At 36.4% G+C, this 22,991-nt stretch overlaps 1 protein-coding gene across 3 annotated transcripts in view; it reads left to right on the plus strand.

Annotated features, from left to right (window-relative positions):
* astn1 (astrotactin 1) overlaps positions 1-22,991 on the plus strand; it is a 247,725-nt gene that overhangs the window by 91,796 nt on the left and 132,938 nt on the right. For all 3 annotated transcript variants that reach the window (XM_082172607.1, XM_082172608.1, XM_082172609.1), the window contains 3 exons: positions 7,369-7,519; positions 19,296-19,462; positions 22,180-22,374. In XM_082172607.1, the coding sequence (XP_082028733.1) occupies positions 7,369-7,519; positions 19,296-19,462; positions 22,180-22,374 (513 nt within the window). The remainder of the gene's footprint in view (positions 1-7,368; positions 7,520-19,295; positions 19,463-22,179; positions 22,375-22,991) is intronic.

Genomic DNA, 22,991 nt, shown 5'->3' on the forward strand with positions numbered 1-22,991 from the left:
ACTCCTACATTTGTTGCAATTGATTTATGTATTGGTTCAGGTCAAAATAGAGCAGAAAGTAACTAAAGAGTTAATTCTGTATTTAACACAGTGAATGTGTTGTAGAAACATTAGTGTGATTTAACTGTCTAAAAATACTGTATTGTCACAATATTGTTTACATTTTTACCACTTTATGCAGTTTGAAAACTGCACCGTTCATGAACATTTCTAGTTGATTCCTATGATAATGGGATGTTCAATGAAATTTTTCTAAGAGCAACAGTAACCAAGGTAGACAGAGCTGATCAAAGGGTCACTTCTTTCTCTTTGGATGCTCTTGACTAAAAATATCACCAAATTAAAGTTGTACTGTGTATTTTCTTTTATATTATTTTTTCATGCCATATTCATTCAGATTCCGTAAAATACACGGATAAAGTGACCCGGGTAAAATTGGTTTTGGTTCATTCACACTGCCAGTGATTTTCCAGAATCAGAGAGTGCGTTCACACACAACCCGTAAAAATCCCATAAAGACACGTGACATCGATGTGACTTGTAATGTCTCAGCAGCATCTTAAGTTTGCTTATGAGTTGTGATTTCTCAAAACCACGCTTGTGCATTTTTTCCTCTGATTCGATCATAAACTTGCGCATTATGTACCGTTTCACCAGCCCGATCTCATCCCAAGTCGTCATATACTGACGCTTTTGACATTTCGTCTACATCGAACGCACATGGCACCCTTTAGCGTCAATATGAGACGCAGATAGATATGGGCCAGAAGGCGCCTCCTAGCGGTCTAACCCTAACCCTACCCCAGACCTAAACCTACCCATAACCGAACAAAGCTCTGTGCGTCTCATATTGACGCTAAAGGGTGCCATGTGCGTTCGATGTAGACGAAATGTCAAAAGCGTCAGTATATGACGACTTGGGATGAGAATGCGTTGGTTTCACAGCTGGCGAACGATCCCGGCTTCAGCGTCATCACTACGACACGGCATTATTACGGCTTTTGTTCACACAGCGCGCGTTCCGGGACTGAACACGGCAATGTTACTAGGTCCCCAACCCGGCATCGATGCCGGCATCAATCCCGGGTCGTGTTTGCGTTCACACAGAAGGCGTTCTGGCAATTTCCCGGGATCATCGCGCTGTGTGAAAGGGGCTAAAGATAATGATATTTAAATGTGGGTTTTTTCTCAGACATTATATGCTCTTGCTCGAAAACACTGGTTTCACTTTAGTTAAAGTTTAACTAAACTTTACAACAACAAAAAACACTTTAGAAAACCAGAAGGACAATTACTGATCTATGATGTCTTGGGTGTCTTTAGGTTGACTGGTTAATTACAGTAAATTACAGCAACATGCCTGTTCAGTGCCTGTGGTTGCAGACTTTTAAGTAGCCTTTGTGCTTTCAATGTCGTTTACAAAAGTCATTATGTGGATACAGTTTGAGACTTTGCAAGTTAAATAAGGCTCTAAAACACTTGTGTCGAGACCTACATCCTTACTTTTTCGTTGTATATTTCTTCAGATATCCTGTTGAGATTCCTCATTTCTGTAGTGAATTTTAGCACCTATTGATTTCATTTAGCCTTGTGAGAAGTATGGTACATCTTGTGATTTGTCAAATATAAGGATGGTTTATTGATAATGGATTCCACTGAGCCTCTTTATTGAACTGCAGCTGATTAAAGTTTCCAACCAAATGAGGTTTTTCCTTTTTTTTTTCTTTTTTTTTTAAATCCTCAAAATTGATGTGGCTTGACATTATCCAGACCTTGCAGGGGCTTTGAATGCATTGCCAAAGGGCATATGCTGATTTGATTAATTTGTTTTTTACCCAAAATTGATTAATCTTGTGATTAGTCTCACACTAAATTATCATGGTAGCTGGTGCTTAAAGCTGGAGGTTTTAAATATTTCAGTGCTCAGGGCCTTAAAGGCAGTAAAATGGAAAAGTTACTTTTGAAAATTCAATTATAGATATGGTTTTGTTCATAAGAAAAAAATAAAGTTGGAAATAACCTATAAAGACAGCTCCTCAAAAAGAAAAAATATATAAATGTCACTGTCTGATGTTAATTAGAAGAGGCCTAACTGTTAAAGTCAGATATAGTACTTATATTAGATTAATTTGTTTCCATGGCTGTTAATTTGTCTGTTACTGTCTTTCCAACTCATATTTACTCATGAAGGTTTTATTTAGTTATATACGTACATGTACCATGTACATACACCATATAAGTACATGGTGGATATGGTTTCTTCCGTCTATCTCAATTTTTATTCCTTTTAAAAAGGTCCTCTAAGTGTGTCCTACTGATCTCCCGCAGAGTGGCTAGCTTCACGAGGTCCACTGTAGAGAATCTGGCAGGCCATGCGGTCCCATGGTCCGGGCATATTGAGTATTGCCTCAATTCCGAGTGTTTTGAGAGCACTGGAATATTTCGAAGTAAAACTTACCATGTTATACTGAACATTCGTCGTAGAGATAATATACTGCCTGATCTTTAAAAGGATAGATCACTAAAATATGAAAATTTTGTCATCTTGTTTCAAACCAGTATGACTTACTTTCTTCTGTACTATAGATTACCAAAGAAGATGGTTTTAATTTTATTTTTATTTTTTTTGCCCACACATTAAAATCAGTGATGTCCACTGCTGTTTTGTACAAAAACAATTGAAACATTCTTCAACATATTATAATTTCTGTTCCAAAGAAGTCCTACAGGTTTGGGATGACATTAGTGAGTAAATGATGAATTACGATTTCTAAGTAAATCCCTATTTAAGGACTATTTGAATCGGTTGTAGTACTGTATATAAACCCATAGGGGTGTCATTAACTCTATTGAAGAAAAAAAAACTGGCTGGCTCATTGGATGGAATTTAGTCTAGAATTTTTGTGAAAGGCTGAGGGAAATTATAGCATTACTTGCACTGATCATCTTTGACCACTGTTAAAGCTGTAATTATTGCTTAGAGAATTAAATATTAGGATAATAACATATTTTTATTATAATTTGAATGTCTGTGGACTGCAATTGCCAGCACTAGTCATAGCCTGCTTGTTTGGAAAATTAGCATTGCTGTCGACGTCGTACATCACACGGTAAATATTTGTTCATTTCAAGCACAGCAAACACATTTCGCTACTGTTGTGCAAGTGAACCAGTACACTGCTTCTTCTCCCAGCAGCATAATCTGATCCAAGGAAAAGCAATCTTGGAACTGCACAGAACAATCAGTTTAGAGAGAATACAGTGTAGACTCTGTATTGGTGTCTATCAAGTACTGTAGATGTTTGGCACCTCATTGCCTTTATGTTAGAGCAGGATTCTTCAGTCCGTGATCATAGGGAGTCCGCAGCAGCATTGCAGCTTAATTGTGCTCTCTAGATTAAAATGTATTTATTAAAATTAAAATGACAGAATATCAGTCTGGCTAATGGAGGTGATTTTTCAGTGACTTTTTTAGAGGTTACAATAGTTATACCAGACAATGAGTTGAGATTCGTACAAATGAGCATGTTTACATGTGCAACAAAACACTGATAATTCCCAAAAATCTGCTTATTCAAATAACCTGCTGTTCCTGTTTACATCCGAACCAATAACCCGGCAATGCAAGTATCCTGCGGTTAAATCCACTGTAAGGATGCTTTCCTTTCACATATCACAAATGCACAACTTTAGTTAGCCCACAGAACACAGGTTAATGTGTTTACATGATGGGTGAAATCTAAGCAAAAATCTTGCTGTCTATCCGTTTATGCTTAAGCTGTTTATGACCTTGATAAAGAACCTTGAACACTTAAGGATAATGGGTTAACTTGTTTATGTGACCACATGCATTGTCCGCTTATTAAGTTTATTTGGGTTAATAATGTGCACGTACAGTAAATGCACTCAATTACTCTTTCAGGAATGAAAGAAGTGATGAGTGAGTATTAATGAGTGTCATTGAATCATTCTCTGAAATTTTCTTTTAACAACACTGAATCATTTACTGTTGGCACTAATTAATCATTGAATTATTCACTCAACCGATTCATTCAAAGGGCCCTGCTATGGCTTAGTTTGGGGGGGAAAATGTTTAATGAGCTGTTATCCAAAAGCAGTCGTGCTGACCCCTTGTTACTCTAAGTGTCAGGTGTGGGTTAAGGGATGAGGTGAGGACTCAGTGATGCAGAGATTAGCTTTTATTTATTTCAAAAATTAAAACAAAAACAAACAAAAACTCCCCCATGGTGGAAAACATGACTGGCAACTGGACATGGCAGGACTGGGCAAGGCAAACAGGATCAGGCAAAGCAGGACACAAGAGGTACATTCGACGACAATTTGACACAGGACTGCAAACACAAGGAGAAAAAATAGGGATCAAACAAGACAGGTAAAGAGGGAGACAGGAGGGGCAACTGAACCAATAATCAGATAATAAGATGGGTGGGGTGGAGACAATAGACAGGAGAGCACATGACACAAAGAAACAAACATGACAAGCCAGTGAACACAACCACAAGCCAAAAAAAAAAATTAGCTTATGAGAACACACAGCTAATGAGAACAGCTAATGAGAAGCACCGTGTTTGCACAAAACGTGTCCAAACACAGCCCAGACGTCTAGGCTAAAACAAGACAAAATTGGGCTGTCAGTGAAAGTTTACTAGAAGTCTAAACCATAGCCCAAAAATAGACTAGTCATCAATTAGATAACAAAGAAATCAAATTAGTGAACACCTTGTAATCACTGTTTACTTTGCTTACATGATGGAATATCATACATCTCACAAGTTATTTTGGCAAAAATGACACGTAACCAAATTCAAGGTTATTTTGTCTAGAAGTGGGTTACTCATAGCCAGACTATATCGGGTCTATAGTTAACCTAAATGGTGAAATGACGGCTATTGTTTGCTGGGATGACAACATGAAAACACGCAGCCAAAGAAAAACACAAGCCGCATGCTACAAAGAACACAACTTCACACGCGGGCAGAAGAGCGTACAGCCTGAGCGATCTCGAAACTGCATGCTCGCACAAGAAGACAGAGCGCTCTGCACAGAGAATGAATGTCCAAACCCCGACACAGAACCAAAACCAAACTAGACCGAAGTGCCGGGATCCGCACACCATGCTCCGCACACAAAACAACTCACATGGACAGAGGAGCGTACGGTCCGAGTGAAGAAAGAAAGAATTGTCAGAGCTCTGTCACCCAACCAAGAATAAACAGACCGGAGTGACAGATCTAACAACTATTATTATCATTTTTATGGGTAACACTTTATTCTTCTTGTTACATATGTTACATGTACTTACCATAGTAATAACAGTAAATTATGCAATTACATGCAACTAACCCTCAACCAAATCCTACCAACCCTATAGTAAGTACATGTAGTTGCTTAATATTACTCAGTACTTAATTATATAATTACACTGTAACAATGACACCTTAAAATATAGTGTAACCTTTTTATGTTATTATTTGTATTATTGTTGTTAATAATAATAATAATATGCAAAGTTGTGGCTAATGTCTCCAGTAACAATGAAAGCTTTAGAACAATAACAGAGATAATGACTGATTAGTGTCTTAGCTTTTGATTAAAAAAGTATTATGTATCACATTTGTTTCAGAGTGAATCTTCTATTACTTGGATGGCCTTCTTTATCATAGTCTTAAGTGAAGGTTCATTTTAATTACTTCTTGCCGCTGTTGAAAAGAGCAGGCTACACTTTTCCAGTGTCTTGTCTGAAAATGCTTGCTTTGTATTTGGAGTTAAGCTACTAATTAGAGCTTCCACAGACTTTCTGTTCTAAGCCCTGCCAATTGAGATGCTTTGTTCACAGAGGTAGATTTGTCTCAATTTGTTCAAAGTGCCCTCATTACTGTGGAACGGGAGTCATTATATATTCTGCCTTATTACGATAACATCTTCCCCTTACAACCATAATATCACGGCTTTAAAAGGTCTGCTTTCCCTGGTACTCCTACTATTTAGCTAAGATTGGTGGGAGTGGGAACCTGAGGTGAGAACCACAATGTTCTTTATTAAGTAAGGTGGGCATTCACTGAGAATCCCCAGTGAATATTGTTAACTGTGATGCTGTTACATGAAAAAATAAATCTCAATTATTCTTCGGCTGCAATATATCCTAGTCAAATATGGTATGATTTTTTTTATTATTTTTTTTTTGTTTTAAACATGGTAAGTCATATTATAAGGAATCAAATGTTAGTTGATCTTTTTTTAGCAGGACACATACTGTTATTCCCAACTTTATTTTTAACAAAGTCATTTCAATCTGTCACATTATAATTGACAAATTTTAGTACAGCTTTATTTTGTTATTCTGAAGAATTAAGCAAACTAACTGCAGTAAAAATAGACAGTTAAATACTAACATTCGGAAAGAAGGTGGAAAACTGTCATGAAAATTAAAAGAATTGGTTATTGTTTTACTTATGATTATTTAATAACTTTACCAGTGGACTTATAACCAAATCCCCTTTAAATAGTTCTTCAAAATATTGTCGGATTTTCTTTTTATTAGTTTCAGGTTTTAGGACTGAATGCATAATCTGAAAAAAGAAGCCTCTAGTTTATTTATTTTTTCTCTGTTTCTCCCCCTCTCTCTTTTTAAATTATTTATTTTTGTATTTATACATGCACTTATTTGATTGTCATTTACATAATTTTTAAACACTGACAGACCATGTCTCCATGACACTTCATAACAGAAAAATAGTAAAAACAACTTGGAACGTAAAGGCAGTATTTCTGTCTTGGAACAAATCACAGTAGCAGAACTATGAATCCATTTATCACAGCACTCCACAGCCTGGTGATTTCACACTCTTAAAATATATTAGACAATAAAAGGTCACTGGTTTGCTCCTTCATCATGACCACTGCCCATTCATATTTCATAGTAATGATAAATATTTGGATGTTTCAAGTGCTCTAGGAAAGGGAGGAAAAACATCACCCAATGCAATTTTCCAGCCACATAGCTGAAACCAAGGTCAGAGCAATGGAGTTCATTTGTTCAAGGTTTAGCCATCAGTGTTGGTGTTTACTTTTGCTGCTCTGTACAGCTTTTCCCTTTAACTGGATTTATGGTAGCGTATAAGAGACAAAGAATAGTTATTTTCTACTTCACATTACTTGCCTCTTTAATATCCAGTTCTTGACCTGTGTAGGTAATTTTCTGTGTATTCTATAAAGTAAATATAACATAATAACAATCAGAATATAATTATGCATTTTCCTAATGATGGCTAAAGATGCTAGAGGTAGTTTGCTGTATAATTAACCTGCCATTACTAACTGGGTTTTCTATGCATCATTGTCCATCAGGGAGGAGCTGATGATTTCTTCGTCCTTCGACAGTCTGGAGGTGCTGCTCGACTCTTTTGGGCCTGTGCGAGACTGTTCAAAAGACAACGGAGGCTGCAGCCGAAATTTCCGTTGCATCTCTGATCGCAAGCTGGACTCCACTGGCTGCGTGGTGAGTTGTCTTGAAACTAATGAAACGAATTACTGTATGTTATGTTCAATAATTAGTTACATTTATTACAAATAATTAATTAAAATACATATATGCATAATTTTGATCGATTGAAAAAGTCCATATATTCTTATTTTTATGCTCATGTTACAAATGCTTCAATGGTAAGAATCTCTTATCCCGTATTATTATTTTAATTGTAATTTTTTTATCGATGATGATTAAATATCTAATTTAATTTTTTTTTTTTTTTTTTTTTTTTGCATAGCACGTTTTACAATACATATCGCTTCAAAGCAGTTTTACAGAAAATGCATGCGTCTTCATTAGAATTTAGAGTACTTGGTTATCAGAGGTGACTGTGCCCAAGTAATGTCCATATGTCAGAAATGTACAATTAAAAAATAATACAAATCATGCAGTTAGCTAACGTCAGACACAATGATCTCATTAAGCAGTTATTACAAGTTGTGATCATAATATATATATCATATATAATGTTAAACTGGTAGCCCGTGTTATTTGAGTTGTTCCCTTGTCTGTATATCACCCTTTGGAATTACAAATGCATCTCTTTTCCTGTCACTTCCAGCCCTCTTCTTATCTCTCCTTTGATGCTTTCCCTGTTTACTTGTTTACAAACTGTCATAGCCTCAAAACAGAGATAAAATGAGCCATTTCTACGCCTGTACCATCATAAACTTCACAGTGTTTCTGCAAATGTGAAGAAAGAACATCCTCTTGTACTCAATTTCTATAAAAAGCATTTACTTTTATAATTTAGGCCTTTCTTGTCTGCCAAAGGAGTTTGTTTCACTTACCATGGAAAATCGTATTTGTTTCTTCCATTTCTTTTTCTTTTACATCACACTCACTCTCTCTTCCTCACTTGTGGCTGTTAAGCAGCCATGAAATGAGCCAGGGTCTGTGATTTCACTCACCATCTGGCTGAGGTATGCTTAAAGTGCTTGATTTCTCATTCTGGCACGCGCCATGATAAGTGTGTTTGGCTGGCCTTGCTGATGGGAGGATTGTTTCAGCCAGGGTTTATGAAAAGTGCTGCGTCTCATCCATCTTTCTGACACTCACTTCCTTCATGATCTCCTGCTCATGTTTATAAACATGCGAATCAGGATTTGTTCAGATGCGTGTCTAACGCGAGCCTCATTGGATATCTGTTCCTGTTCATCGTGTTGTTTAATTTGAGAGATATTTGCATTGATTGGATTTTCAATGAAGCCTCTCAATCCTGAGTGACAATGGGTGTCAAGCATCTTTCTGTTTTGTTTTGCATAAACATTTAATCATTTAGCAGATGCTTTCATTCAAAGCTACTAAAAATTGTTTTGTTTTAACAACATGTTAGTTCTTTAAATTAGTGTAATTAGTGTCGTCTAGTTTATGTTTAGTGTTCAAATCCTGACCAATAGATCAGTCAAAATTGCAATTAAACTTGTATGTGGTCAGCATGCTTCTTTGTATTCTATGGGGGGAAATCATAGCAGCAAAAATAAGGATGGGCAGATCAAATTATAATATAATAATATACATAACAGTTTGTATTGTCTGATGATATTTTCAGTGGGCTCATTTTGTAACACTTGGTTCTGTACTAACATGTAGAGCTCTTATTTATGTAAATCTATTTATAAAAATAACTTTTTCTAGAATAAAATTACCCTTAAATCACAATTATAGATTATATTGAACAGTAATTTAATGAGTTTCTGTGTCTTCTGTGTTGTACTCGTGAGATGTAGGCTAAATTGTAAGGATGGATTTATGATGAATAGGATGAGGTGTAACACTGAATTCTACTGGGCCTTCTTTCTTACATGTATTTGCGTACTGAAATGTGATTGATTAATCTCTTATGTCTTGCATCTATTTTCATATATTCTATTGCTGCCTTGCTAGCACTGAGATTTCCTTAAAGTAAGGCTGGATGGACAGCCCTAACCCTAATGCTAATGAAACAGATGTTATGGCCTCCTCAATATTTCACAGAAATTTCAACTCTAAATTCATCCTGCTCCTCATAATCAGAACACTCCCTTCTGTTGAGCCCATAGCTCGATGTTTTGTAATTAACAGATGACTGAAGCTATAAAAATGATGCTTCAATCTGTCCAATCATAAGAGCTCGCTGCGGGCCCCCCAGAGAGCCTCATTCCCCCCCTAATCAATTATCACCTTGTCTGAGGACAGCAGTGCCACTGCTGCTTCTGTGTTTTAATATCGCAGTCTGCGTGAGCGGACTCGTTCCGATCTGCTCTGTCTAGCTGATGTATAGCACTCCTGGGGAGAGGAACAGTGCACTAGTTTGGAAATACACTGATAATCGCTAAATGATGATGTGATTAATTAGTTCCTTTCCCGCCAGCACACTAGGTGTTGAGTGCTTTTGTGGGACACATCGGGGTGCCCGTCGTCCGTACAGCCGTCCACATGAAAAACAAATTGGATCCTCTCTAGATCTGAGCGAGCCAGCCAAGCGTGCTCAAGAGACTTTTTGATATTGCTGACAGATACTGGTACAGTAGCTGTCTGTATATGAATGAATTATGTGTTACCAGTGTATACAATCAGAATGGCAATGAATTCCATAGGTAATGCAAATGTGCTGTAGGGGTCTTATGCCAAACAACCTATTAACAGAGAAAAAAACTAAAACATTGAAATATATATTTAAATTATATAAATATTTTTACAAAATGCATTTTCAAAAGAATAAAACAAAAAGGAAATTCCTTTGGCGGTAGAGTACTCTTTTTTACCGAAGCATTCCATCTCTCCTTCGGCAACCTGCTCACAATCTCCCCAAAAGCTGTTCTGTCTCCTATCATGTTCTGGCTGTTAAGCACTTCTGAATTCCTAGTCAATACTTGGCAAAGGTCTCCTGAGTGCAAACTCTGTGGGAGTGATCCAGATGCTCAGCAGGGAGGAAACACCACTGTTTCCCCCCCCCCCTTTTCCTCCCAGGATCAAAAGGTGGTTTAAGAGGACTGTATCCATCTCTGTGACTATCTGCTATAGATGGACAGTCTGGGCCAGCAGGGATCCTTGACCATCCTAATGTAGCGAGCTATAGTCCCAAAGCATGATTTGTAATATGACTTACTTTCAGGTTGACCATACTGTAAATAAGAAGACGAATATTCTATTTGCAAAATGCTAACCAGGAAGGCAAATTTTTTTCTGTTTTTTCTTTAATTAGTTTGTTAACTTTGTCATTGATTAAATGTAGTGTTATTAGTCAAATTAATTGTTATAGTTTTGTCTCTCTTTTTCTTAAATTTAATTTAAGCTTTATACAGTAATTACACTGAGTTGATGATTGCTTTGTTGTAGCAGTCAGTAGGCAGTGCAAAACTGTTAAAATAATGACAACCTGTTGTTTAATTATCAGGGTGCAAAAAAACACTTGTTTTTGCACATTCTAACAATTTGGACATTTTGCAAAGTATGTCAGTAATTCAGATACTTTGTGGTTTTCTGCATGAGTTTATGTGGCAAGAAACAAAGCACCTGTCATTCTTCCACATTGGCACGATTCAGTCCAGTTAATGTTGAATTCTATTATTTGTGTGTGTGTGTGTGTGTGTGTGTGTGTGTGTGTGTGTGTGTGTGTGTGTGTGTGTGTGTGTGTGTGTGTGTGTGTGTGTGTGTGTGTGTGTGTGTGTGTGTGTGTGTGTGTGTGTGTGTGTGCGCGCGCTCATGTTTCTATAGCAACTGTTCATGACAGTTTTCAGATCTACAGATGCAGTGCATGTCTGCTTAGCCTATATATAATCAATCATTTATATGTCTATGGTTTCATGTTATAATGTTTTTATCTGTAGTTATGACAATTTTAGTGGGGATATTCTTCTTTTCTCTCATGGAAAAAGAAAATTGGATAATTGTTCTGTCTCCTTTGTTCTTTCTGGCTTTTTCTTTTTTTTTCTTTTTTTTTGGCAGTTTTTAGATTTGCATAGCTTATCCGACAGTCTGAAAGGGATTTGTTCCTATATGACAAAATCACATGGGCAATTCCCTTAAGCTTTGGAAAGCTGTGGGACTAGATCCCCATTTGGAAATGAGATTAAAAGGCTCAGTAGTTCAGGGCTTTTTCAGTTTATCTTGAATTTAAAACCTTCATGACTTCATTAACTGTCTCACTATGTCCTCTGCGCTACAAAGTGCTTTTCAATCAAGGATGCTTTGAGCTCAGATAGAAGAATGCTGTAATATTGAACTATGACTCAGGAATTGCATTATTCACTGTTAGATGGACACAAGGGCATTCCAGAACAAATTTGCTGATTTTTTTGTTTTGTTGAATTGGACATGCTATGTTCTAGCCATTTTCATGCATGCTTTCCTTGGTAACTCTTTCTCTTCAAATCTGAGCAGTGCATTTTAAATAATTATTATAAATTGCCCATTTCCTCACACTAATGCTTTGACTCATCCATTCTTTTTAGATCTGGTCACAAAGAAAAGATTGGAATAGAAGGCAGAATCAATCAAAGTAAATATGTATTTGACCTCACTTGGCACTGAAGCATTTTATATTTTAGCCAACTAAAAAGGCTATTGAAGAAAATGTACCATGTAAAAAAATCTTGTGGCATGGTTTTTCTATACAGTGTAGAGTCTTACCAAAGGACATTTAGGGGAGACCGGGGACAGTTGCAACAGGGGATGGTTGCAACATGTCATTTTTCTCCAATCAGAAACAAGCTAGAGTGATGACACTCATACTGAACATGCACAGTTAGACCCTCCACCCAACCAAGAAGACAGTAGACATATTCAACATCTGCTGCTGCATTTATTGAACAAAACTTGCTTTGGAGGTATGAAAGTAAATTTTTTCATGAGATATATTTTTGTCATACTGTCCTGAAATTTTGTATGAATTAATCAAAACTTACTTCGTTTGAATTATTGTTTTGTTGACTTCTAAGTGACATGGTTAGCATGTGTCAAAGTCAGTGTGTCTAGCAGGCATATGATGTTCTGTCATGGCTTATAGGGTCGGGGACGGTTGCAACATGTTATAAATTGCATGTTTAATAAAAGTTTGTTGCATTGCAAATGTTAAATTCTTCCTGTCTGACACTGAAATATGGAGAGATTGAATAGCATCTGTAACACCTGCACACTGAATCTATGTAGGCCTATGTTCTACACATGAACAAACAAAACTCAATAACTGTTATTTGATAAATATGACTAAATAAATAAATAATAGACTACAATAATATTATTGAAATAAATAATACTATAATATTATAGTAGGCCTAAAACAGTTAATTTTTCAGAATTCTTTGCTCATTGAGACAAAAAAACTTAAGCTAATTAATGAAATTTAAGGTATTCTTAACATTTTGCAACCATCCCTGGGTTGTGTTGCAACTGTCCCCTGGGTCGGGGTCAGTTGCAACATCTGACTTCTTCCATTCAAATAAATTCTGTGAACGATATGTCATATATAATCATCTTTAAATGGTATGGGTAATTAGCAGACAGATGCAAGTTTAATATATACAAATTTGGTTGGTCTAGTCCAAATAGTATCTGAGTAATTGAGAGAAATGCAAAAAGTGTTGCAACTGTCCCCGGTCTCCCCCTACTTTGCATTGCCCATATTGCAAATATATATATATATATATTAGTGGTGGGCCGTTATCGGCGTTAACGTGCTGCGTTAACGCGAGACTCTTATCGCGCGATAAAAAAAATATCGCCGTTAATCTATTCTCCAAGTTGGGTTGGGAGATGATGACGCAATCTACCCGCGGCCGCGAGGTACACCCGGCTGCAACGCATATTCGTCGTCATCTTAAGTAAACACGGCTGAAAGTGAAAGCTGGTGAAAAAGATCGGTGCAAAATCCATTATTTGGACTTGGTTCGGGTTTAAGCCGTCAGACGAGCAGCAGCAAACTATATACAGAGTGTGTGGGGTAACAGTTCGGTAAGTTAACACACGACTAATCCGTTCGACCACCTCAAATTCAAAACGAAACATGATATCACTGAATACCAGCGCGCGCGTATTATTCCCATTCCAATATATCTTAGTGCAGGGCCGGATCTACCATATGGGCAATCTGGGCACGTGCCCAGGGGCACGTGTTTAAAAGCAGGGGCACCATTGTTTAAAAGCAATTGTTAAAATTGCTTTTAAACAATTCATGTGCGACAAGACAAAAGTCTGACTGTGACACACACACACACAGACACAGAAAGACGCGCGCGCGCCTGTATCGTGCGCACAGACAGCACGCCAGAATACAGTTATCTTTCGTGCTTGAACTTACAATAACACACACAATTATGCCAAAATGTCCGTTTTGTCGAGTATCTTCATAACATAAGAGCTGTCTTATGATGAACGTCAAGAGTTGTGAAAGAATGAGGCGCGTGCGAGAGCCGCGTCTCCGTCAGCTGGTCTTAAAGAGACAGCAGCCAATAAAGCTTTCTGTCAGTAAAGTTAATCAAAGAACAAAAAGAACAGAGAAAATGACTCACTGCTGTTGACTAAAGTTTATTTTTTTTATTTTTTTTTGCTATAATAAGGATTAGTCTATATTTAATTTATAATTTATGCAGTGCAGTTTGACAATTTCGGTATATGTCCTAGGTCTACCTGTTTGACAGGCACAGGTAAATATTACATTTATTTTTAACTCTTGTATTATTGAGACAAATAACAATATTGAATTTATTTTAATTTGAAAACACAGTGCATTTAGTTGTTGTTTCTAGTTTGAGTTGAGAAATGGGCTACAAATTTCAGCATTATCACTAATCTGTGTGTGCATTTTACTTGAGAAATAAGCAAGTTAACTCATGAAACCATTTGTTTACTATATCGCAATCGCATATCGCAATATTGACCTCAATAATCACAATATGACATTTTCCCCAAATCGTGCAGCCATACTTTTCAGAAAAATGTATTTCGTATCATTGTCTTGTGAACTAGTCATTCAGCTTTTGATCAATAGTGATTGGCATGTTAAATCCCACACCTGGTGTGTGTTCCTTTGGAGGGTGTGGTTGTCAGGTAGGGGAGGGGGCCCATGAGCTTCAGTGCCCAGGGGCCCCTGGGGGTACTAATCCAGCCTTGCTTAGTGGTGTAGCACATCATCTCGATTTTAAGAATCGTTGTTGTGTTTCTTTTTAACTGAAAAGACATCAGTTAGACAATATTCTAATTTTAAATTTGGGGTTTCGTAAGCTCCAAGCCATAATAAACATTAGACCTACTTAAGTCTCTGCAGCTATAGTGTACTGAAATTTTATTTATCTGCAAAATTATGTTGTATACTTACAGTTTTGCTCAATATATGTTCTCAAAACTACATACACCCTTTAAAAAAAATATACATTTAGCAGTTGTTTAGCATGGGTCTGTGTAATCTGTTCTGAAATGGTTTTATTATAATATACTGTAAATCGTTATCGCAAGAGGCTGCAATGTATATCACAATATAGATTTTAGGCCATATCGCCCATCCCTAATTGATAGCCTATAGTAGTTGATAATAACATAGGCCTACCTAATGTTGCCTACGGACGGTAACAGTACAGTAGTAACCTTTTACAGTCTATGAGTAGAACAGCTTTCTCAAGCAGTTTATGATGCATTTTGGAAACAGGAGATGAGCCCCTGGTCTAATGCGCCACCTGGCTTGAGAAACCCGTTCTCAAAGACTTACTTTTATAGTCATTATTTGGGTAGCACACATATTCTGAATGCCTTCGGCAGAATTCAAATGAGCCATTTTAATCTAGATTAATCTAGATTAATTTCAAAATTAATCTAGATTAATCTAGATTAAAAAAATTAATCTATGCCCACCTCTAATATATATATATATATATATATATATTTAGGGGTTCAAGCATGAAATGCTGAAACCCTATTGTAATTGTAAGGATTTGTAAAACGCATCGTGCAGGACAAACCGTAAGGCCTAGAGACTTGAAACCTGGCCAGATGGTAGGCCTCAGTTTGGGGACAACCTATCAGAGTATGACACCGATTGGCCCATAGGTGGCGCTACAGCAACCAAAAGTTCAAAATTGCTCATAACTCGTAGACCGTTTGTCCCAGGATCAAGTGTCTTATATCGTTGGAATCCTTGGCTCAAGGCGGACAAAATGGCTATCTCCGATTTGCTCGCCCTTCAGGCGGCAATTTCGAGTAAATTGCATTTTTTTTGAAAAACTTGTTTTTGCGAACTTCTCCTAGGTTTTTGGCCCGATCGGAACCAAACCACTGCAAGAATATTCTCTGGAGTCTGACAATCAATAATCATCCAAAAAATTCAAAATTTCAATTAACGGTCGATAAGGGGAACCAAAATATTTGATGGCACCAGGGCCACTTTTACTAAAACGGTTATAAATTGTGAACGGAAAGATATTTTTTTGCTAAACTTGGGATGCATGTTCATGAGCTCATTCTGAGATCACTTGAAAAAAATCACAACAATTGGCCACTTGGTGGCACTATAAAACGGTTATAACTTGTGAACGGAAAGAGATATTTTCGCTAAACTTGGGACACATGTTCATAAGCTCAATCTGAGTTGACATGAAAAAAATTGTGACAATTGGCCACTTGGTGGCGCTATAACAGTGAAAAATATCCTGAAAATAGCTATAAGCGCACCCAACTGTTAGTCTACTGAAAATTGGAACGCAGTGTCTTTGTCCAGGGTGCCATGATAGTTTATGAGAACATTGGTGTATCTCAAAAAACTCAGTATACGTCATTGGCACAATGCCTTGAAGGAGCCTTAGAAGTTTCAAGCCAGTGTTTTTTCACAGGAGTGACCTCCTAAGACTCCTGAATCCTTACCGAGTCCAACAATACCAAACATGCCAGGTTTCGCCTTATGGTTTTTGTAAGTGTCATTTAGAGCTTTAAAAAATTGTGTTTATCTTTAAAGCCGTTAGTCCGATCGAGACAAAAAAAACAAAAAAAAAGGAAATTTGAAAACATAGGTACATAGCTAAACAATAACGCCAAAATGTTACAATTATGATAGGAACTGACAAAAATAAATAAATATCAAATCCAATCAGTTTCACCCATGGATCATTTTGATGCTCTCACATGGATGGCTGTAATGGGTCATTTATAAAATGGGCGTGGCAAAATACATTAAAAAGCCTATAAATCCTAAATGAAAACTCAGAACTTCACAAAAATTGGTGAGCATATGTGACATAACATCATTAACAAGCATGCCCAATTTTATGGAGATCGGACCAAAGGTGGCGCTATAACTGTTAAAAAGCTTTAAAACCATATATTACCTATGGTAAATTGCCTGCATTGGCTGTAAATGGTCTTTTTAATCTATTATGTCAGTGGTTACATGCTTGCTAAATAAAACTTTATAACTTTTGATGCTTTTGTGCTTAAAAACCTTAAACACCTTAATAGCTTGAACCCCGATAAATGCTGCTTGCAGCTTTAATTATATTTATATTTATTTATTTATATATATATATATATATATATATATATAAAAATATATTCAGATTGAAATATATAAAATAAAATTGTATATATATATATATTTTTATTTTTTTTATTTTATATATTTCAATCTGAATATATTTATATTGCCCAAAATATTGTATTTTCTTGCCTCTTAAAGTACAAACTTAATCTATTTATGTATTTATTTATGTACAGGATAGGTAGTTTTGAAAAATGTATATGCATTTACACTAAATCCCTAACTTATAAAATTAATATTTCCGACTTGGTAAAATCACATTTTATTTATAATGCACTCTTGTCCTCATCTGTCTAGCTTAGTGTAACTGGTGCATAGGGATAAGGACAGAGATTGAATCCAAGTGCATGCACAATTTTAATAATAAAAGACAAAATCAAAGATAATCCAGACTGGGAAAAAGGTAAGCAGTCCACACGAGGATAACAGCAGCAATCCAAAGAACACACGGAGAAAACAAGAACGTCCAAGCACCCCCGACCGAACACATGAACACCATCAACGACTAACAAAACACTACTGAAACATAAGAGCTTACATACTCAAGGAAATCAAAGATAATGAATTACAGGTGTGCTTTATGACGGAACCCTAATACAACAAGGTGAAACAGAAACCAAACACAGGAAAGGAGCATGGAAACAATGAGAACAGAATACATTTCAGCATACAAGTCCATACAAACAAAAGACACAGAACCAGGATCGTGACACTTTTTAACAAAAATCGTAATAAAAAAAAAAAAAAAATTATGAACTCAATAATTGAAAATGTTCATTCAGTAGTGCAACTTTAAAGCTCTGTCATAATGTCAAATGAGCGGTTACATCATGTGAAAATTTTGCTTTCTGTCGAACAACCCTGCCCTTTCCTCTAATGTCTTCTGTTCAGCTGATCAAACTGGGAATTTGTGATTTAAGGAATCTGCCACAGATGAGTTAAGAGACTCAGTGCCCTGCGCTCTCTACATTGCTGGTAATAAATCAGGGGTCTTGTCAGATGTAGCTTACTGACAAAATCAATACGGATGCATCCAGGGACAAGATGTGCTACAGTACTAAGATGCATTGCCAACATCTGGGCTTTGATCCCTAATATGAATGAGGTCAAGTGAAAAGGTGGTGGTCAGAAAGTGTGTGTTTTACACTCAGCCTGCCACTGAAGAAACTGAGGAAGCAAGGTGGTGAAGTTTATACAATGGTGAGATGGACCGATTTGTTTTTTTGTTGTTTTTTGTTTTTTTCTTTAAGGGCCTTGTATCAATAACCATTTTAATCAGATAGGACAAAGCGTCTTCAGTTTCATTTTGTTAAAGCTATACAATTTTGCTCTCTTAATGCATTTTTATTATAACAGCTGCTTAGTCGTGAATCAACACCCACTGTGACAGAAAATGATGCCCTTTCAAACTCATTTGAATGATTTTTGAATAGTGAGTGACTAATTGTAGAGAAGCTAAACCTTTCTGGAAATTTCACTGTAACCAAAATAATGAAGTATTTCAGTTGTATTTCTTTCTCGTTACAAAATATGGTTTTCTAGGTAGTGATTCTTTTGCAAGAAAACATTTCTCAGCACTTGCAGGTTATTTCATGTAAGCATCTTGAATCTACTGTATGGGCACCCTCCGCAAGAAGGAGGTTATAAAGCTTATAACAACTGACATGAAACATTGTGTGAACTTGGCATCGCTAGCTTGTGGAAAAGACAGAGAAAAAAATGCATGGAAGGAAGGATAACATTGGGGAGTGTTATTGTGTAAAAAAAAAATAAAATAAAAATAAATGTAATTAAAAAATAAATCAATAATTAGACCAGCCTGCAGTGTGTCTTAATTCCATTCCCACTCTCCTTTTTTTCCACAGAAAGGTTTATGCCACTATATACCTCATACGTTTAATACATATATTTATAATATGCATATTTGCTGCATACTGAGCGACCCCATATTGACTCGCTCTTCTTTTGGTAATGGCAAACTTGGAGTTCTACTGTATATTAACTGAAAGTCAACCAGACATTCAGGAATGTTTATAGTGCTTTTATTGTGAACTGGCCTATACTAACACAAATACATAATAGTACAGTACATTGTAACACAGGCATAAGCAATAATCAGATTATGTATTATTATTTATGGCTGTGGTACAGCCATGTATGCTAAAATTGCCACATACCAAAGATAAAAGGTAATTATGACACATCAGAGAATGTTTGACATTTTTAATATTTTTTTTCTCTCAGTGTCCTCCTGGTTTGAGCCCGATGAAAGATGGCACCGGTTGCTATGACCACCACATTGGTATTGACTGTTCTGACGGCTTTAATGGGGGCTGCGAGCAGCTGTGCCTTCAGCAGCTGGCACCTCTGGAGGAGGACCCTACTCTCTACAACATCCAGATGTTCTGCGGGTGAGATTACACACTTTGCACACATACTGGACTAACAGTGCTTTCTCAACAAATATTTTGTTCATGGTCACAGTCATGCATTTTTAAAACAGCAGGAAGTGTTCTGGTAGTTACACCTGCTATTTTTAAAGACTGAATTTTAAAGTTTTCTTTTGAATAATATACTTTAGTATGGTTAGTTCAGTTGATTATTCATGCAGTTCACAGCACCTTACAGTAACTAATTTTACACATTCTTTCTTAATCCGTGGCGGCTGTTTGTGTCTGAGTGTGAATTGCCACACTTTTTACCTGTTCCCACATTTCTGTCTCTATGTATATTTAAATTGAGCGTGAACATGGCTTCAAATTAAAAACTGGCAAACCTGAACTTGCTGAAACATGCTAATACTATCACACATTCACCTGCAAAAAAATGTGGTTAATAATGTGCACAAGCTAAATTTATAGCCACTATATTATTTTTATGTAGCTTGCTAAAAAACATATTTTGTCACATACTGAGAAAATGGAAAAGAAGTTGCAGTTTATATTAGGTGTGACTTCAGGACTCAAAATAAACTCAGTGTCTCAAGTAAGGGGTTGGTAAGAGTTTTAAAATGTTTTTCAAAGTAATCTCTTAGGCTCACAAAGACTGCATTTATTTATTAAAAAATACAGTCATCATCTTTCTAGCAGGAGCGTTCCCATAGCCTCATCAAAACAGACACAGCGTCTCATTCCCTTCTATGTTAATATATTTTAAAATGTAATTTATTTCTGTGATGCAAAGCTGAACTTCACTTCACATGATCCTTCAGAAATCATTATAATGTGCTGATTTGGAGTTCAAGAAACATTTCTTATTATTACCAATGTTGAAAAGTTGTGCTGCTCAATATTTTTGTGGAAACCATCATACATGTTTTTTTCCAGATTCTGAATAAAAAGTTCAAAAGAAAAGCATTTATTTGAAATTGAAAGATTTTTTTTAACAATGTAAAAGTCTTTACTGTTACTATTGATCCTTTTTTTTTTTTTTTTTTTCAAACTTTTAAACGCTACTGCCTTTTTAAGGGAACTTAACTCAAATGTTTTTTCTGTCATGTCTTGGTGGAAGTGCTTTTATTCTGACATGACATCACATGCATAACACATCACTAACCATTCCTTCAACTTTCATGTGGCAGCCGCAGAGAATATGACCCAGTCAGAATAAATAGCATCCTTCTTACACCTTCTTCCCTGCTAAAACAACCTCTCTTTTTTTTGACCTATTCAAAGTCTCTGAGATCATTCGCTGACTGTTATAGGCACGTTGCATCGACTAAAGGTGACAAATGCGCATAATTCTCTTTTTCTCTGGAGATCCAGATAATGCGACAGGCAATCTGAAGCCACTTAAATCGCTGTCTGTGTTTCGGATGTGCAACTGAGAGGATGTGTCTCACCTACGCTGATGACAGTTTCCTGTAAAACTGTAGTATTTTACCAAGAGAAGAGAGACTGAGCGTTTAAGCCCTGACACCTCTTTCTCTCTGTTGCTTGTGTAATACAGTGCAGACATGACAGCTAAGTTTCAAAGTTCCATAAATATAAACGACTCCTGTGTGCTGTCACACTATTAGGATGATACTGTTTTGCAGTAAATAAAAAGAATTGTCAACCTTATATTCATGACGGATTCTACGCTGTGAGATCATTACCTGTACCTCTGGGTAGATTTGAATGTTGTACTAATGTAACAAACAAACACGCAACTAGAAACTGATAACACTTTATTAATCCATGAATCCATATTCATACAAAATATACACTTGCTTTACATAATACAGATTGTAGTATTTACATTTACATTTTTAAGTCTTTTCATTTGACTACAGTTGCGATACACATATATACACACACACAAACACACACACACACACACACACACACACACACACACACACACACACACACACACACACACACACACACACACACACACACACACACACACACACATACACACACACACACACACACACACACACACACACACACACGGGGTTCCATGTTTCATTACTTTCCAAAGACATAATGATTTTTATACTGTACAAACTGTATATTCTGTCCCCTAACCATAAACCAACCCGTAAACACTTACACAACAAACCACATCTGCATTTTTACATTTCTAAAAAATAAATAAATATAGATAAGATGAAAACATAATTTAGGATGATTTATAAGATATTTTTCCACACACAAACGCACATACAGACATTTTACTACATTTTAAAACATGGATCAAATAAACGACTGCATTTAAAAAAAAAAAGTCTAATAATTTGTCCAAAATAAATACAATATTTTGTATTTCTTTTTTTATTTCGTTATTTCAACTAAATACAGGTTGCAGCAAATTATTCATAACCAATATTGTGCATAGTCAAGTCAGCAATAAATTAATTTAACCTGCTTTATTGCCAATGAATACTGGGTATTAGCAAATGCTGAAATCAAAGAACATTTTGATTTGACTTGTTTGGTTGTTGGTCCCATATTCTGATTCTATTAGTTTTTGATGACTTTACTATTATTCTAAATTGAAGAAAAGTGTAATAATAAAGAATGAATTGGTGGTTCATAAATTTTTGACCAATAGTGGCAAGTATTATCTTACTTTGGCAGGTCAACGCTTCTTTCTTCTGTCCCTATATCTCTCATGTCTTCTCATTGCCATATGTTTGTAGATGTATTGAAGATTATAAGAGAGGATCAGACGGCCGCTCATGTCAGCCGCTGTCAGAAGCCTGCACTGAGGGAGTGGACTGTGGGGACACAGCTGACATCCCAGCCAACCAGACTGTGTTTGGGGACCTCTTCTATGGCTACAATAACCACACCAAAGAGATTACATCAGGACAGATCCTTAAGGCCACCTTCAGGTGAACTTTTATTATGTGCTTGATTTTACCAGCGCCAAGGGTGACAGATGACTTATTCACCCATTTTTAATAGCAAGATTGTGCTGATAGTGTGAAATGTTGTGTTGAATTTTCTCTTTATATTTAATATATTAAATCAGTGGTTCCTATTTTCATTTCGGAAAAATAAATTATATACTGTACCACTAGAGCCTGTACAGTTAACAGGCTCAATGGGGTGTTATTTAGGTTTGGTAAGTTAACTGATACATAACACATGACCTTCAGTGGCTTATTTTATTTTGGAGCTTTTGCCAATTATATTGACAGGACAGTGGAGGGGTGACAGGATATGATAGGGAAAAGAGAGAAGGATGTGATCAGGAAATTACAAGTCGTAGCATTACCTGCACCGAATGCATTACCCGCCCCAGCACATCTCTGACAGAAAGTGCCATATGGTTTTCAAATAATGATGGGTAAACCAATATGATAAAAGTCTCTAATACTCAACATATTATTGTCACGATTAGATCCAAGGAAGACGGAGATGATTGAAAGGTAACAAGGTTGTTTAATAAATAACTCCGAAACATAGCCAGCAGGCAAGACAGCGTGCAACGCACAAACAATACCGG

The sequence above is a fragment of the Leuciscus leuciscus genome (assembly GCF_965113295.1).
Source record: "Leuciscus leuciscus genome assembly, chromosome: 6".
Taxonomy (NCBI): Eukaryota; Metazoa; Chordata; class Actinopteri; order Cypriniformes; family Leuciscidae; genus Leuciscus; species Leuciscus leuciscus.